Consider the following 19680-nt stretch of genomic DNA (forward strand, 5'->3'; position numbering starts at 1 on the left):
TAGAGTTGATTCTTGTATATTGCTCTTACACTTGCAACCTTGCAAAACTGAATTATTCTGGTTTTATGGCTAATGGACAGATACAGGTGGAATAGGGAACCACATCACTTGGCTCTACAGCAAATACCTGTCTTCCAGGTTGGGGCTGAAGCAGATGATCACTGGTTACTGGGAGTTATGATATGAGAAGCTGGGTCCCCTTCTCCCTTGAGGTTATCTAAGTCTCAATAAACTTGACACTATGGGCAGGTGAACATGTGCTTAGACAAGGCATTCTCTTCTGAAAATGGTATGTCTTAGTTATAGGCAGATTAGATGGGGATGGGGTTTCTCACGGAACGTAATAAAAAGTGTATTAATAACGATAGTGCTATTGATAATGAGCTTTCAAGGAACATTGAAGGATTGAAGCTAGGGAATAAAGGAAAACCAGGCCAGTGATATTTCATTGAAGACAAGTGAGTGTCCAAGATTTATATTCCTTTGTATAAATCTTGGGGTATATATTATTTCTTAATAATAAATCCTGGTTAGGGAGTTATTCTGAGTTTACTGTCTTCCATATTGCATGATTGCCTAAGTTGATCAAACCATCTGAAATCCTGAATTATCACTGATCACTTAAGAATCTGAATTTTAAATCCTGTTTCTTTTTTTTTTTTATGTTACACTTCTTTTTTTTTATTATTATGGTCAATTAGCCAGCATATAGTACAGCATTGATTTTTGATGTAGTGTTCAACGATTCATTAGTTGCCTATAACACTCAGTGCTTATCACTACATGTGCCCTCCTTAATACCCATTATATGGTTACCCCATTCCCCAAACCCCCTCTCCTCTGAAACCCTCAATTTGTTTCTAAATCTTGTTTCTTTTTGACATCCTTAATATTGGTCCCTTCCTGATTATTATTTTCCTCTAAACCTATTTACATGAAATTATATCAGTTTTATTGAGTTCCTTATTAAAAACTTGAATGCATGTGATTAATTATAAACTATATTTTTCCTATTTTACTTGTTATATTTTTTGTGTTTATGACTTATTAATGTTCTTGGAGCTTGCACCCATTTAAAAACAGGTCTTGAAGTTCTTGAATGAAGCATCTCAATAGAAACTGTGAAGATGGCTTTGGTACAATATTGTTAGCACACCATGTCCTAGATGTACATACCATAATTATGTTTTTTGAAAAATTTCTTACAGGCAAAATGTCAGCATTATAAGAAAAAACGAATGGAACAACAAGAGACTATTGCTTCTTTGCAAAAGGATATCTATAGATTAACAAAGGAGGAGGAAGAGCGCATTGTCACTCAAAACAGAGTGTTTGCTTATCTCTGCAAAAGAGTTCCTCATACCATCTTGGATAGACAGTAATGTTCACTATCATTTTTTAAAACATTTTATCTTGGGAGTGGTTATATCTCTTATAAACTGGAGGAGTCTTCCTCCCCCTCTTCTCTGCCCCCCCCCCCCCCAAAGGAAGAAACTGGTCATTTGGCCTGGAGAAGTTCATACTAGATTTTGCTTTCTTATTGCGTCATTTAATTTATTCTTCTGTCTCCTCTGTTTCTCTAAACTGGAAGTTAGGGCTGAATTCAGATACAAATATTTTTGGCAAAATACTTCATAGGTTGTGACATATCAGGAGGCACATATTGTCTAGTTGACTTACTCTTAAGGATGCTAAGATTGTTCAGGGGGTTAAATAGTAATCTGATTCTTCCACTATAAAATTCCCCATCATTCCTTCATCTAATGGTTTTACTCAATTGATGATTTTGCAAGATGGTGATTTTTCAATTCTGTTGTTCCCGCACCTCCCCCCCCCCCCGGGAATTCTTCCATAAAAAAGAACCTTTCCTATTGACTAGGGGCTGTTTGGTTGCCCTATGTGGTTTATTACAGGGAAGGTAGAACTAATGCTCAATTCTTTCATTTTAATTCCCACTTTTTAAGGAGTTGGTGCACTTATGATTTCCAGTGATAAGTAATACGATTTTTTGTTTGTGGCTGTCCTCTCTTTTTTTCAAATGTTGTTATTAACTCCTGGATTTTAATGATCATATTATTCTGTCTTTGGCCAGTGGGAACTTCTTCATGCTGGTATTATACACTTTTGACCCAACCTCATTAATCTTTGTTAGATTTCTTACTTTTAGGCAGGAGGCACATTTTATACTTTTTTTTTTTTTTTTTTTTTTTTTTGCCCCAGAGCTCTTTTGGGGAATGAATTCAGATATTTGTTAAAGCTAACACTAAACATTTAGAATTGACTAAATTAAACTTAAGATAAATTAATTAGACATTTCTTTTAGTCAGGAATGGTTTTTAGAGACCACAGTTTGGTGTTGGGGTTGCTTGTCAAGCTTATAATGTCTATTATGTTGTCATTGATTTAGGACTTTTTAGAAGAGTACAAGGAATTATATATATTTCTGGGAAAAGACATCATTAATTGTTTTTCCAACTGAAGTTAACATTACAGGATTTTTATTTAAACTCCGATTCTACATTTGTAACTTCCTTTTATACCAGAAATCCTTATTCCTAAGAACAATATCATAAAACTATTTGCTTTATTATATAACATATAAAAATAGCTTCAAAATAATACCAGAATTACTGCTAACAGTAAGTCTACTTTATGAAATTTAAATTTCTTTGCAATCATCTTTGACATTAATAATATATTCTAGGATACAAATACGGTGTTCTGAAATATTTCTTTGTATGTGTCACCAAATTAATATACAGTTAGGTTTGTTTCACTTTGTTTTCGTTGTTTAGGGATTGCTTTTTTATTTTCCATTTACTTTTGAATATGTAAAACAATGATACAATTCCAAAGTCAAAACTAATTATTTATATTCAGAAAAGTTGTGTTTTCATTTCTGTTCCCTTGACCCTATTCCTTACCTTCCCTTATAGGTAATTTTAAGTGTTTAGTGTTATTTTTAGCAAATACAAGCAGTATGGATATTATATTCATATTTCCCCTTTTTGTATAATGTATAAATGTAGCACCATGTTTTTTTCACTTAATAGTATAAACTAATTACATTCTAACTAGTCTTAAGTATTTACTTAGTAGGACTGGGGATCTTTATTAACTAGGTGTTTCTATTTTACTATAAAAATAAATGAGGTCTCATGTAAATTAAAAACAAGTTAAGATTATAGATTTTGATAATTATTTAAGAAAGAATACACACACATATAATTTTGATCCTTTTGAAGGAAGAACAGGACAAAAATTTAAAAATTACAATTAAAATGCCATAAAAATAGAGATAGGTGTGATTAAATTTTAAAAAGAGAGAAGCAGAGAAAAATAAGGGTAAGGAAGAATAAAAAGAAGGAAAGAGACAATTGCAGTGGGAGAAATAGAAGAGTAAGAGAGAGGAAGGGGAATAAAAACAAATACAAAAACCAGTCAATTTGAGTGAGTTCGACAGTGAGTAAAGGAGAAGCATTGAGAGAACTTACCATGTACCATATGAAGTCAAGCTAATTCACGTGTGAATTTGTCTAATGACCTAGAGATTCTCTGTTCTATTTGATTTTTAATAAAGCTAATTTTCAGTTTGAGACACAGAACTTAAAAATTGTGAATTTACCTTATTAGAAATACATGAGTTGTAAACACTACAGCTATTGTTAAAAGTTACAAAGGCATTGGGAAAAACAATATAGAACATACATAGATAAGTAAAACCATGTTTCCTGACATTTACGGATCTGATAGTCTAACTGGGTAGATAGACACATACTGAGGTAAGTAAAATACAAGGCAGATAGTGGTATCTGCTAAAATGATGGGACAAATAGGATACTAAGTGGGGATGACAGAAAGAGATTTTTGTTTCCTTTGAGGAATATGGGGATGACCAGAAAGGCTTCACGAAGAGATAACACACAAGATTATTAGGAACTATAGAATTTTAATAGGCAGAGGTGAGGGAAAGGTATTTTAGTTGGAGAAGTATGGTGGCAGGAAAACTGACTATATTTGAGAATAGCAAGTAGCCTAAGTAGTCAAAGAGGTTTGGAGCATAGGGTACACAAGATGATGCTGGTAAGTGTTTTAGGAGACAATATCGAAAGAAAGTTGTGCTGGAACTTTGAAGGGCTTAAACTGCAGGCTGAAGAGTTTAGGTTCTGCTTACTATATAGCAGGAACCCCCCCCCCCGCATTTCTGATCAAAGAAATTAAACCCAGAGACAGAAAGACAAGTTAATAATCACTTGTAATAGCCAAGGTTGGAGATTGCAAAGGCCTGCAATTAGGGCCAAAAGAAAGGAGAGCTATTGGAAATATAGACAGGAATTGTTGAGACTAACTGGCTGTAGATATTGAAAGAAGGACAGGAGTCAAAGATAGCCAGATTTCAAGCTAGGTTTGGGGAAGAGGGACGGAAGATGATGAATTCATTCATGGACATGTGCTTAGGCACCTTTTGTCAGCCATGTAGAGACATCACGCCAGCAGTTAGAAGGGCCAAACTCCAGAGAACTTCCAAGTTTCAGATAAAGGAAGAAAGTAGGCAGAGAGGAGTTACGTTCGGATGTCAGGATAACTAATGAACAAAAATATTTCGGGAAGGAGAGGTGGTAAGTGTTACATGCTTCCTTTTTAGTGTTTGCCTTCTTGCTGTCTTGCTCAGAATTCCCAGTTTGACACACAATTAAGTCCTCCCTAAAAGTTTATTGAAGGTATCCGGTAACAATCTGAATGAATGAAGCTTGCTGTGAAGGAAAAGATCGAGATGAAATGGTAGTGTAAGGGGGGAGTAAGAGGTGACAGGGTTTGTGAAGGATATAAAGGAAATTAAAGCATTTTTACCAGATAATATGAAAGCTGGTATGTGTTGAGTTGGAGAAAGATTGAGAGAAAGAATGATCTAGAAAGTTGAAATATTAAAAGCACAATTGGTTGAATTAGCTCTGAAAAAAAGAATAAGTGTCCCAAGATGGGGAAATAGTATAAATTCTTACTTTAAGAAGAATAGCATGTGATAACATTGTGTTATTTTTTTCTTTGAGGGTTTTTTAAATTACAAAAGCAGTACAGTACATGTTTATAGAAGTTCAAACAATATGAAAGTATGTAAAGTAAAATATATCTGCTTACCCCCTCCTAATTTCCGTATTCCAGAGATAATCACTTTTAATAGTTTTGTTTGTGTCCTTCCTCCTGTTTAACAACAGGAGTGCCATTGGCGTTTTGGGTGGAATGGTTCATTGTGTCAGTTAACGAACTTCTAGCATCCTGCGCCCTCCCCAACTCTAATCAGTGTGACAGCCAAGACTATCCCCTAGGTTATGGTATTATCCCCCAGTTAAGAACTCACAGAGTTTTGGGGCGCCTGGGTGGCACAGCGGTTAAGCGTCTGCCTTCGGCTCAGGGTGTGATCCCAGCGTTCTGGGTTCGAGCCCCACATCAGGCTCCTCTGCTATGAGCCTGCTTCTTCCTCTCCCACTCCCCCTGCTTGTGTTCCCTCTCTCGCTGGCTGTCTCTATCTCTGTTAAATAAATAAATAAAATCTTTAAAAAAAAAAAAAAAAAAAAAAAAAAAAGAACTCACAGAGTTTTTATTCAATACAAATACAACTTCACATACAATTATTTCTTTTTAAAACAAAAACAGAGGGGCACCTGGGTGGCTCAGTTGGTTAAGCAACTGCCTTTGGCTTGGGTTGTGATCCCAGGGTCCTGGGATCAAGCCCCACATTGAGCCCCAGGGAGCCTGCTTCTCCCTCTCCACAGCTCCCCCTGCTTGTACTCTCTCTCTCTGTCAAATAAATAAAATCTTTAAAAAAAAAAAGATTTTATGCATTTATTTGACAGAGAAACAGCAGCGAGAGAGGGAACACAAGCAGGGGGTGTGCGAGAGAGAGAGGCAGGCTCCCAGCAGAGTAGGGAGCCTGACGCAGGGCTCGATCGCAGGACTCTGGGATCATGACCCGAGCCAAAGGCGGAGCCTAGTGACTGAGCCACCCAGGCGCCCTAAATGCATAAAATCTTAAAAAAAAGAAAAAATAGAGTAATACTCTACATTTGGCTATGCAACATTACTTTTTTTCCTTATCAATTTTTATTAGGACATACAAATTTACGTACATTATTTCTTCTGTGCTTCATTGTTTTCCAAAGAGTGGATGTGTCATTATTTAACTTTTCTCTTATTGAAGAACATTTAGAGTGTTTCTGGATTTTCACTCTTGTAAATAATGGTGCAGTGAACAACTTTGTTCATTTTGAGTTACAGGTTTGAGCAAATATTTCTATGAGAGCAGTTGCTAGAGGTAGAACTGATGGGACAAAGAAAATATTCATTTAATATGTTGAGATATAATGTTCGTGGTTAGTTTAAAATCTATACTTCAAAATTAAAATGTATGGCTTAGTATAATACTTCTGACAAAAATCACTTAAATTTTTTATAAACTTGCTAGATAACCTGTATCTTTATTGCTATAATTTGAAATTATGTAGAGAGAATAGTATAGTTAATGGTCCAATACCACATTTTGAAAATTCAGTTAATCTTCTGTTTTCTAGGTTGCTTTGCCTAATTGATTACTATGAATGTAAAATTAGAAAATTGCATAAACAAAGGTAAGACTTATCCTATTTACAATTTTGAAAGTTAATTATCCAGTCATGAATCACACCAAAAGTTTTTATGGTCTTTTGAAACTTTAAATATGCTTTGGAAATCTATCTAATATGTAACTATGAATTTCTTTTTATATAAAGATTTTGAAGACTGTGTTTTACTCTTTGTTAAAATGTATTGTTGCATTTATTTTAAAATGTATTTAATAATCAAAATATTTGTCACAGAAGAAATATTGTTTTAGTTTGTTGAAGCATTATGTTCTACTGCGGTCATCTAGCCACTGGACTTACAGAGTATATCCACAGAGTGCATAGTAGATTAGACTAGCTACCTACTGAAGTGCAGTGTAATTAGTGTGCAGATTTATAGGAGATAAAGACAAAATGTCATAGTGAAAAATCACACATATAGAGTAAAACACACTTGTCACCTCTGATTAAAAAAATAAGGGTAAAGATAAAGATAATGGTCTTTGACTAACCTAAAATAACTGAGGGATATCTAAGGCCAAATAATCCAGAGTACTTTAAGGTAATTAAAACAGCTGTTTTGTTTCATTGTTTATAGATGGAATAATTCTTTTAACAAATATTTATTTGAGCACCTATCTCGTGCCATGTTGTTTTAGGTACGTAGGACACCATAGTAAACAATGCAGATAAATTCTCCACTTTTGTCAGGTGTACATTCTTATCTTCTCTCCCCAAGAATAATGACTTTCCAGAAACAGCAGGACCAATGGCAGAGCTGTGGCAGTTGCTGATTCCTTCTAGCACCTTTGGGACTCTAAAAGAAGCCAACCAACCAACCAACCAACCAACAAAAAAAACAGAAGGCAGGGGAGAAAGAAGTAAAAAAGGAAGGAAGGGAAGACAAGAAGAGAACAACTAATGATAGAGGAATTCCTTGTTTGATTCTATTCAGAAAGTAGCATTATATCAAGTAACTTCAGACACCTCCTGATTTCCAAATAAAACTGTGTCTTTTAGATGATAATAGGCATGGTGTTAGATTCTACAGAGATGAGACAAAGTTTTGGATATGGCTCTTACCTTCTAAGATCTTACAATCTAGTAAGGGAAATAAAATGTAAACACATTAATAATTAAGAAAAATAATGAGATTAAAAAACACTAATACACATAATATTATTATAAGGTAATTATTAAAAATTGTATAGACAGTAATATAGGAGTTTAGAACAAGAACAAAACAGTTTTGCATGGAGTGACCAGAGATGCCTTTACAAAGCAGATGAGAGTTGTGCTTGAGCTTGAAGGATAAGTAAAATTTGGGAAAGTAGAAAGGCAAAAAAGTTAGTCATTTTAGACTGGTTGGATGCTGTGAGCAAAAGTGCATAGATATAAAAATGTAGACTTTTTTATGGCACTGTGATTAAACCAATTTGGCTGGAATTCAAGGGATTTGTTGGTATATTATACATGGACGTAGTAATCTATAGAGAGCAGTCTTTCACTTAGTGGACCAAGTAGGCTGTAAATGAACGAGAAGGCATCATTTGCCTTGGCAAGAAGGAAGGCACTTTTTCCTATAATTCAGAAAAACTGGGTGATGAGGTTATAGATATGTAGATTAGTCAGGGTTCTCAAGAGAAACAGAACCAATGGGATGTACATTTATATAAACAGAAAAAAATTAAAGGAATTGGTTCATGTGATTGTGAGGCAGGCCTGCAGGTTAGAGACCCAGGGAAGAGTTCTTGTGGGTCTCCATCTTTGTTCTTAAGGCCTTTAATTGCATGAGGCCTACTCACATTATGAAAGGTTCTCCTTCAAGTCTGTTGATTTAACTGTTAATCGTATCTAAAAAATACCTCATAGCAATATCTAGACTGGAGTTTGACCAAACAGCTGGGCATCGTAGCCTAGCCAACTTGACACTAAAATGGTTAGTCATAGACGTAAGAGTAAAGAGAAGGAAAATGAAGAATTTAATGGCTTGAGAGGTTGCAAACTTAAGCTTACACAATCAAGAAAATAACAAAAGTGAGTGAAGCAGTCTAGGTGAGGACTGTGGCAAATTGGACCGCTGTATACCATCTGTCTGAAGGGGGCCATTACTGTACACTCTAACCAGTTGATACCTTGTAAGAAGTGAGTTCAGTGTGGCTAGATTTGCTGGCTTTTTTGAGATTTATAAATGAAATAAGATTTTTAATATTCTCAATTAACTTAGTGATTTAAAAAATATTGTATGGTCCACAGAGAACAAACTGATGGTTGCCAGAAATAAGGGGAGTGGGTATTGGCCAGAATGGGTAAGGCGAAAGCGAGAGGAGGCTTCCAGTTATGGAATGAATAAGTCATGTGAATAATAGGAAAAGCGTAGGGAATATAGTCAATGACATTGTAATAGTGTATGGTGATAGAAGGTAGCTACACTTGTGAGCATAGAGAACATACAGAGACGTCAAATCACTATGTTGTACACCTGAAACAAGTGTAACATTGTATGTCAACTGTAGTCATAAAAAATTAAAAAAGAAAAAAAAATATTATATGGTCCAAACTCAGTATCGGTTGCAACCTTTGGGCTATGTCTTTAGTAAATTTGAATCTAGATTTAGGTGTTTGCAAACTTTTCTATAATGGGCCAGACAGTAAATATTGCAGGCATTTTAGGCTGTATTGTCTCACAACTCTTCAGCGCTGCTCTTTTAGCACAAAGCCAGCCACAGATGATATGTAAATGAATTGGCATGGCTGTGTTCTGTAAAACTCTTAATTACAAAAATCCACAGCCTATATGTAGCCCTCAGGCAGCAGCTTGCTGATTGCTGACTTGATATAGGATAGAGTTTGGGATTTTTAGTAAGAGTAGAGAAGATTTAACATAGCCATCATTTGAAATCCGTCATGTGGGATATAGTAAGAGAAGTTGCCTCCGAAGTTGTGCAAACTGGGGTTCTTTGACTAGAAATGATAACGGGATTGAGTCCATTTTGGGAAGGAGTGTTGAATTTGGTTGTCATTAATTTGTAGTAAAAATCCAGGGTTGAGGAAGGGAATTCCCTTTTCACTTAGCAGTCCTGTCATCACTGGCCTAGCTGAAGTGAGATAGTTTGGCTTATAAAAACCTTGCTCAGGCCAGATATTTGGATTGAACGTCTCTCACTAAGGAAGAAGTAGATAGGAAGAAAATAGGCACTATGTTATAAATAATCTTACAGATGAAAAAATTAAAGTCATTTATACTTTGCAGCGGTGAAGAATCTCCAAAGGAGAGGGTTTTTCAGGTTTCATTGACTTTATAGACTCCAACTGAGTCTCCTTTCTAAGAGTGAATACAAACTTGATAGTGAGATTGTAGCAACTTCAAGGTGGATTTTGAGACCTATAAATAGGTTATTATTATCATCTGAAAGAGCAGGAGTAGTGTAAAAGGAGGGTATAATTGATAAGTATTACATTACTGAAGAAAAGATGAAAGAGTTGAGAGATGAAAGAGCTGAAACAGGAGAGAAAATGAGGGATTTGGAGGCCTACATAGGGCACAGGAAACACAGGAGAAGGAGGTATGTGCCTGTAGAGCTAGGGGAGCAAGGCCAAGGGAGGAAGACAGATGGGACAGGGCCTCTTGCAGAGGCAAAAGCCCAAAGCCCCTGCTTAACACCTTTTTATTAAGGGCAGTGTTGTCTAAAGTTTTTTTCATTATGAAACACAAATATTGATGTTTGTATACCATACTGGGGTACACACAAAGCTGCGATCGAAAGCACCTGGTTTAGAACTCTGACCACCCTAAGCCCTACCCAGTTGTCCTGAGGCCTGAGAGGGATGAATATCTTGCCATATTTGTAACCCTTTTGCATAGCACACCTATGGTACACAATTTGGGAGCTCTAATTTAGGGCACAGGCTTGGGAAGACTTCCAGAGGGACTTGTGAAGGGAGTTTCTGAATACTATGGACTGGTATTGCTTTCTGTCTCCATACATGAGCAAACTCGGAACGGAAGCAGCAATCAAGGCAGTAGAAATGTGAATATAAGAGTTAACCAGCTGGAAGCCTTAGAAAACTGCAAATGTGCTATAATCTCTGAAAAAGAGGAAAAGTACATTTTAAAATGATAGGCTTTCAGCTACTATGTAACTTTACTTTTTTTTTTTTTTTTTTTTTTACCCAGTGTTACTACTTCAATATAGATTACATGAAATATATTGCTAGTTATTTCTGTTAGTATTTCCCTGACTTGGTGGATATGATTGAAGAGCCAAGGAAAGTAACACAGGAATAAAACCTATTAGGCTCACATTTTCTTCTGAGATGTCAGAGACACTTGAAAAATTACCCCAGGGAAAATGGTTCTATAGTGAATTAGTAGTTAAGTGAAGCTCCCTTGTTTAATTCCATCTTTCTCTTTAAATGGTCTTGGATAATGGAAGCAAGTGACTTTTGAAGTTCACTCCTGATTTCCTGGACATGAGTGCTTTAATGTCTTTTATTTACTTTTGACACCAGTCCCGGAGGTAGATGTGATAGATACTTCTCTGACAGAAGACAAATTCTGAGAGATTTACCTATTCAAATAGCATCAGGTTAATGGAGTCAGGACTTGAATTGGGACTATTAAATCTATTGCCTTGTCCACTCATACTGTGTTTTTTTCGTATAGGCTTTTGGTGACCTAAAAGTACTAGAAAGAAAAAACAATATGCTTTGTTACTTTATTCATTCAAAAAGTGTTTTTTTCACCCCCTTTATAACCCATACTCTCTAGGCAGTGAGATGCAATGGTGAACAAAACAAAGTTCTGGTCCACAGGGATCTTATGTTTTAGATAAAGGTGATAGTGAACAAATAGGTACTGTAATACTGGGTAGTAGTATTTCTAATACCATTCTTTCTGAGAACAAGTGGGAAATTTGGCTTAAGTATTGATTCATATTTAGGTTATCAAACATCTATTGGGTTGATTTTTGTTAGCTGTATTTTTTCCTTTGGAGATAGATTTTTCATAAGAAGTACATACTATGTACCTTTTCACAGGCAATATAAAGAAAATGAAAGTCAATCAGAAGAAGAAAAAGACTACAGAAGTTTGGATGCTTCACCAACTTATAAAGGCCTTCTAATGGTATGGGGACTACATGATTAATAATTACTTTTTTATAAAATAAAATAATCTAGGAAAGTTAACTATTTTTCTATGAAATGTGTTGAAGTCATTACAGAATCAACTCAAGGAATCGAAATCCAAGATTGATGCACTTTTAAGTGAAAAGCTGAATCTCCAAAGAGATTTGGAAACCAGGTGAGAGAAACTTAAGTAATTTTTATTTAACTTTTGGAAAGTAAATACATAGAATTTTGGGCCTTAAATGAATCTTTCCAGCTCCTTTACTGTAAAGCTAATCTTGGAAACCTCATACTTTTTTACACTCATTTTACCTAGCTGTATCTCATATGATGGAACAAGAACACACGTAGGTAGGCAAGGGAAGTGAGAATATAGAAGCCCACACTGAAAAAGATAAAACTGGGTAGGAGCGCAGAGTAGATTCAGATTTATATCAGCAGGTTTCCCATACCCAGGTTTCTTTAGAATGTCTTACTACCTTATCCATGTGTTGTGAGAGGAGAAGAAAACTAAAAAACGTCATACAACAAGGTATATTTATATATAGCATGCCACCACAAAAGGATGATGTTCTGCATGTTGCCAGGGAATAATAAGGAATAAACAGTGTTAAGATTCTTTTCATTTATCAAGTGTTTGTTGAATACCTCTTATAAGTTAGACACGGTCCTAAGCTCTGGTGTAATATAATGACCAAAATAAATAACTTGTTCTCATAAAGATTATATTTAAATGGAGAGGGAACTGATACCTAAAGTAGACTCCATTTATATACAGTTAAAAAAAAAAATTTACCATATAATGATATGTAAATTTATGGCTATGTAAATATGTAGTAAAAATTTTAAATTATGCATGGGAATAATGAACAGTTAATTTGGGATAGTGATTACCTAACAGGGACACACGTGGAGTTTTAACTATATGTATAATGTTTTAGTTAAAAAAAAATTTTTTTTTCTTTTAAATATTTTATTTATTTATTTGACAGAGAGAGCCAGCGAGAGAGGGAACACAAGCAGGGGGAGTGGGAGAGGAAGAAGCAGGCTCCTAGTGGAGAAGCCTGATGTGGGGCTTGATCCCATAACGCCGGGATCACGCCCTGAGCTGAAGGCAGACGCTTAACGACTGCGCCACCCAAACGCCCCTAGTTAAAAAAATTTTTGAAACAAATCTGTCAATATTTAACTTTGGTAAAGCTGAGTAGTGGGTATACCATTATTTGTTTTACTGTTCTCTCTTCTTGTCTGTACATTTGAAATATTTCACTATAAAAACAAGTAATGCATAACAAAATGGGTAAAAAGTTTTGAACAGGGAATACATGGAAGGAGAAATTCGGTGGCCAACAAACACCTCACTGGCAATCATGAAATATATTAAGATTTTCAATAAGCATATGTGTGACAAGTAACATAGTATACCTTATCTATTAAATATCTTTATAGTTTTACTCAATAAATTGAATGCATTCAATGTGATTTATTTTCTGCAGGCCCACACAGCATGAATTAAGACTTTATAAACAACAGGTGAAGAAACTGGAGAAAGCCCTTAAGAAAAACATCAAGTAATTATATTTTACCGAAGTTACAGATTCATTACGGTTTTGTATTTTATTATTTTTATTACCTGTAAGTTTACTTTGTGCTTACTTCATAGTGGCCTTAGCTTGAAATTACCAGACTGATGGGGGAAAATGACATAAAAGGATATTTGTAGTTCCATAGTTTAAAAACAGTTTTTGTTGTGTTGGATTTGGCTATATATTTATCTTAAGAACAAAAAAAGGCATTTACTTGATGTAATAAGGGCAAAGGTTTTAACTAGAAAATTGTCTTTGGAAGCCATAGTGGAATTGCAAGTGAATCATTGAAATTGGACATGACAAGCTCCCAATTTTTGTCGGTGCTAGTCATGACCTGAATAATACACAGCCTCGTCACACTTTAAAATACTAGAATGAATGCAGTGAGTCATTCACATCCATCACTTACTTGTACTTTTCTTGGCTTTGAAAAGCACAGTCTCAGAGGAGTTTGAAAAAGTTGGCCCTAATTAGTGGTAGTATTTTCTGAAGATTACGTAGGTGTACTCTTTCATTCAAGGGAATGGGACTTGAAGAAGTAGTGTGGGGAGCATTGGAAGGAAATATTTTGAAACTATATGAGTTAATATATGCATTAGATGTATTAAGTCAGTTGTATTAGCATAAGTTGATTCAATTTTCAGTGACAGCTATGTTTCTTCCTTCCCATGACAACACATGCCACAGTGAAAGGCAAATATTCTGGACATCCAAGGATTAATATACTGAGTTAAATTAAGATAGAATAGAAGGAAAACTAAAAAAGAGAAATGGAAGGTTCAGAAAGGCTGCATTCATTAGTTCACTTAATATTTTTCCCTTCCTACTATTCCTTAATATTTTAGGTACCTTTAGTACTTCCTACTATTTGCTTGGCATTCTGGGTACTGGAATTGCAGTGATAAGCCAAATAGAAAGGGTCCCTGCCCTCATGGAGATTACATGAGGATAGAAGGACAATGAAAAAACTAAATAAGACCATTTTGATGTAGTATAAGTACTAAATGTAAAATAGTATGAGAGTAGCTGTTGTGTGAGTTTGGACAAGAGATGGTGGTGACATGGTCGGTCACAGGGGGCAGTAGTGGCAGAGGTGAGAAGTGTTTGGAATATCGAGGTAGAGCTGGTAGGTCTTAGGGTGGATTGGATATAGGCAGCTCATGGGGAAAAAAATCAAGACTCCTCTAAGTTTTAGGCCTGAATAACTAGGTGGTTATTGGTGTCTAAATGAGGTAGGAAAACTGGTTGAGAAGTAACTGGGAAAAGGAGGATGTAGGGAGGTAAAAAGAGGAGAAGGTGTAGATAGATATTATATGTGAATGTATGAAAATCTTCATAAGGAAATGAAGGCTTAAAGAAATAGTCAAGCCTGAGCCTTCTTATACTACTTTTGTTGAAGAATGGAAAGTTGTAGAAAAACATGATAGTACAAAAGGGCATGAGCTAAGTATACTGGGGGACACTCAAATTCTTCCTTGGAGTCCCTCTGTCTCCAGAGATAAAAGCTCCTTTCCTTTGGCTATTGGCGAGCACCTATTATATGAGGTTCTTATGATCTGCTTCAGGAGAGGAGGAGGAGGTCAGAGAGCCTTTCCTGCACGTGCCATGTTTCAAATATTTTTGGCTTAAAACATTTCCTATGTCAGATGTCATATTTTGGAGTGGCATGTCCTGATCCTCTTCAAAGGAATTTTACTCACTTCAAGGCAAGTATATTAGACATATACATACGTGCACTTATGTATACATAGAGATAGGTAGTCAGTCTTCATTATTCACAGATTTCATATTTGTGAATTTGCCTACCTGCTAAAATTTATTTTTAACTCCCAAATCAGTAGTTGTGGCACTTTCATGATTATGAGAGGACATGCACTTTTCCAGCTGTTGAACAAGGTGACGCTCTGTCCTCTTGTTTCAGCTCTTATAACTGTAAACAGTCATCTTTTTTGTTGTCATAGTGCCACTTTTTTGTTTGTTTACATTTTTGCCCTTTTTGTTGGTGATTTCTCCAAGATGGCCATGAAGCGTAGTGTTGGAGTGCTGTCTGCTGTCCTTTCCTGGGTGGGAAGAAGGCTGTGATGTGGCTTACAGAGAAAATACGTGTGCTAGATAAACTTCATTTAGGCATGAGTTATAGTGCTGTTTTGAGTTCAATGTTAATGAATCAACAATATTAAATAAGGTGTTTTTAAACAGTGACACACATAAAACAAGCTTATATATTGATCAGTTGAGGGAAGTGTTACCAGATGCATGCAGGAAACTGACTCTGTATTAACCCTAGGAGCAATGGCTCAGTCTTTGCTAATTCAGTGTTTATGGTGACTTTACAGAACATAACTACCACAAATAACAAGAATTGACTGTGTACGTCTTTGTTGTTATTCATTTTGGACTATTGTCTTTAGATAGACTTTTCACGATTAGCCTTTAAAATTATGATTCAGAATTAAACCTTTCTGTATTTTTCTGTTGAATTTTGAAGAAATTAATTGTGCTTTAGAAATTTAAATTTGGAATTTAAAAAATTAATTTTTTTTAGGTTTGGAACTTTTGTAGAATCTAGATGTGGAAACAGGGAATTAGGAATGTTAGATAACTTGCCTACATCACACAGATGGTATCTGGAAGAACTTGGAAAGAAATTAGATCTGTACCCACTCATTCTGACTCAAAAGCTCAAACTCTTAAACCATCATACTAATTAGAACCAACAAAACACCCGGTGAAAAACATTTTTTTAAGGTAAACCTTTTCAAATTTTTATTTTCTGCAATGGCAGAGGTAGAATATTTTTTAAAGAACTATGTTCTTTTTAAAGACCATAAATGTTAGAGAACTAAAGAACTAAATGTTGGGCAAATAATTAAAAATAAAATAAAATATCCTGTCAGCCCAGTGAATCCTCTCCATAAATGTAGAAAAAAAGTTTTATTACTGAATAAACATCCAACCAGACTGTGATGTACATAATAGGCAGTCTGCTAAAGAGACTACAAAGCCAGAAAGAAATCTCATTCTTTTATATAGCCGGGCGTGTACAATCCATTGCATATATGTATGTGAATTGTCTTTATCCTGAGGAAAAATAAAGCTTCCTGCGTTTTTTATGATAAGCAGCAAGTTACAACCTAGAGCCAGGAGCCTAGGCTAAACTACCGTGGAGACAGGGAGATGTCTATGTTTCAAAAGTGTGGTTCAAAGGCTCCTAAGAAAGAAAGACATTCCTAGGATGTAAACTTGGGAAGAGGCTTATTTAAATCTTAAAAAGATTTCATACTAGGATTTACAACTGCAAGTTTTCCAAAGGAAATGCTACAGGAAAAGGAGGGGAAAGGCTCTCTTTCTCTCCCTTTTAGAACCTGAGAGAATTCAATTTTTTTTCTTTAGATTTGTTGCCTTTCAACTAACCACCTTCAATATCAATGAGTCTATTTGACATGGGAAAAAAATGGGCTTTTCTTGTTTGAGTTAATATTACAAACAGGTTGATTATAAAATTCAGTTGTTAGGAGGTGATCAAATATGTCTGCCAGTACAAGATAAAGGTACTACACTAATCCCATTTAATTTCAATGCTATTTACATTTTGGTAGGTGAAAAATGGAATTAGAATGCTGTCACTCTAGTGTGGAGCTGATGTATGGCAAGGCGGTTAGGACAGTGAACCAAACTGAAATGAACAATCAAGGCTTTATTCACTTACTACTATAGTATAAGCGGCCAAAAAGTATCCATTTTTAGTGTATCATTTTTCTCTGTGGAATGGCACCAGGTGAGGGTCAGTGAATGACATGCTGCCCTGATAGGAGGAAACATCTCACTGCCTAGGAGCCCTGCACAAAAGACTCCCACTGTTTCACGGGCCTAGTGGGGGCATGGGAGTGGAAAATACTGAGTCAGAGTGGAGAAAAGTAGGTAGTTAAGACTGCCCCCAACCCATAAGAAGAAGTGAAAAGTACCTCAGTCAGGGTCACCGCAATAAAGAGGCCTCAGGATGGAGGCACCTGAACTAGTAATGCTGGCCTGGGAGTTGCAAGGAAAGGGAGGAGTAAGAGGGGCTGAGTTCTTGACAGCAGTTCCCTCCAGAGATTGCAGTGCATAGGCTGTGCTCCAAGTCTGATGTGGGAGGGCAGCTTTCCCCCATGAGGCTTTCTAGGCAAAGCCTTTGTAATCGTCTGGTTTGGGCCTGAAAGATAACATGTAGGATTTTGGCCTAGAGCTGGACTTCTCTCTTAACAAACAGCTGCCTTCAAAGTTGTAGCATTAGAGTTGATAGATTGAAGGGAACCACCCTTCTTTTCATCCTAATCATATAAAAAGTCCCAGAAATATGGAGAAAAGGATTCAGGGAATGTACAACTCTGAGAGGCTCACATTGGTATATGTATATGTGTTTTGTATCTTTGTGGCAAAATAAGCAGGTTTTTGGGTTGTTTTTTTTTTTTTTTTTTTAGATTTTTTATTTATTTGAAGAGAGTGAGAGCACAAGCCTGAGGAGCAGCAGAGGGAGAGGGAGAAGTGGGCTCCCTGCTGAGCAGGGAACCCAATGGGGGGCTCAACCCCAGGACCCTGGGATCATGACCTGAGCTGAAGGCAGATGCTTAGCCAACTGAGCCACCCAGGCACCCCAGTAAACAGGGTTTTTTACAACAAAATTGGCATTCCACTTTTCAACTTGTTCCTCATCTCCAGAATGGAGTCATCATGAATCATGGAAAGGCTTCATCAGACACAGTTAAAAGCTATTTCTGCACATAGAAACATATCTTATGGAGATGTCTGTAGAAAACAGGAGACAGCATAGCATATTTTAAGCTGGAAGTGCAGTTTGCTGGGTTTCCCAGACTCCACAAAGAAACATAGTTGTTGCTGCTGGCTACATGGAATAAATATTCGTTAAGTATGTAAAGAATCCTTTAGCTACTCTTAGGGGATCTTTATGTCCTTTAGGCCCTGCTTACTGCTCTGGAGACAACAGAACAACCTTAGCATATTTCTGAGTACAGCCTGTACTGCTAAAACACACTTCTAAAACATCAATGAAATCATATGCAATTGGGAAATAAGGAACGATTAGTAGTATAAAATAGATATTACGTTGTTCACATGATTTTTCCTAGGTACAAGGAATTAGAATAGCAGTAGTATTATAGCTTTCAGCAGGGGAAAACCTTTGCTAGTTGCATAGGCAACTACCCTTTCAGCTCTATTTTAAGAAAATTTTAAATGAGAGGCTGCACCCAGGGCTCCCTCTTTGACCCTCAGCATTAGACAGACTCCAGTCTGGAGGCAAGTTGCACTACCTCCTTTGCGTGTTTTAACCTCAGCTTCTTTGGCCTGGAGTTGGATCCATTTCCATTTTCATAGCCTTGGCATCCTCAAGCCAACATTTCTGCTCTGTGGTCTGTGCAGAACCACAATATCCCCTGAGGCAGCCTATAGACATACTAGAGCTGTCTAACTTACTTCCTGAGGGACTGACCGGTGGTTGTTCTCTGTTACAGACTGCATCAATTTTACGTAGTCTGGTTTCTAACACTACTTTTCTCCTGAGCTCTGTTATTTTTACCTGTGTGGTTTTACAGAATACAAAGTTTTCGGGAATATTATGCTTTGGCTGATATTTATTGTGAGACCAGGCAAACCAAAGGTCAATGTCCCATGATTCCCTAGCTTTCACTAACCCTCATCTTCTGTAAACTTAGAAAAACAGTGAGATTAAATGTATACATGTTGGGGCGCCTGGGTGGCACAGCGGTTAAGTGCCTGCCTTTGGCTCAGGGCGTGATCCCAGCGTTATGGGATCGAGCCCCACATCAGGCTCCTCTGCTATGAGCCTGCTTCTTCCTCTCCCGCTCCCCCTGCCTGTGTTCCCTCTCTCACTGGCTGTCTCTATCTCTGTCAAATAAATAAATAAAATCTTTAAAAAAAATAAATAAAATAAATGTATACATGTTGTCAACCAAGAAGGAATTGATTGAAAATTAAACATATTTATTTGGGCAATTAGAATTGCAGTGTGGGAGACACAGATTCAGGTAGAAACCTGAATTGTGTTCTGAGGGAGACAAAGAGGAGGCAGAATTATAAAGGTGAAAGGTAATGAGTGCCATTCTCATTTAGGTCCTCTGTGTAAAACGGATTGGTCCTCTGTGTAAAACGGATTGAAACTAGGTTAACTGGGATGGGTTGAGTTAATTTAATATGCTTATGAGGTATTGAAACTTGCCAAAGTACGAATCTCTTTGGTTCCTTTTAAAGTACAGAATGTGAGCAATTTAGGTGTCATGGTGAGGAGGAAGTTCAGTCCAGACTGAGGGCCACAGCTGGCTGAAAAGATTTTAAAAGTTTCTTTC

At 36.4% G+C, this 19680-nt stretch overlaps 1 protein-coding gene across 18 annotated transcripts in view; it reads left to right on the forward strand.

The window, feature by feature from the left end:
- The window catches only part of CEP70 (centrosomal protein 70), a 76993-nt gene that overhangs the window by 40793 nt on the left and 16520 nt on the right, over nt 1–19680 (forward strand). For all 18 annotated transcript variants that reach the window (XM_048216018.2, XM_048216023.2, XM_044383434.3 and 15 more), the window contains 5 exons: nt 1209–1378; nt 6570–6626; nt 11640–11727; nt 11816–11904; nt 13226–13300. In XM_048216018.2, coding sequence (XP_048071975.1) covers nt 1209–1378; nt 6570–6626; nt 11640–11727; nt 11816–11904; nt 13226–13300 — 479 coding nt within the window. The remainder of the gene's footprint in view (nt 1–1208; nt 1379–6569; nt 6627–11639; nt 11728–11815; nt 11905–13225; nt 13301–19680) is intronic.

The sequence above is a fragment of the Ursus arctos genome, unplaced genomic scaffold (genome assembly GCF_023065955.2).
Source record: "Ursus arctos isolate Adak ecotype North America unplaced genomic scaffold, UrsArc2.0 scaffold_20, whole genome shotgun sequence".
In the NCBI taxonomy this organism is placed as follows: Eukaryota; Metazoa; Chordata; class Mammalia; order Carnivora; family Ursidae; genus Ursus; species Ursus arctos.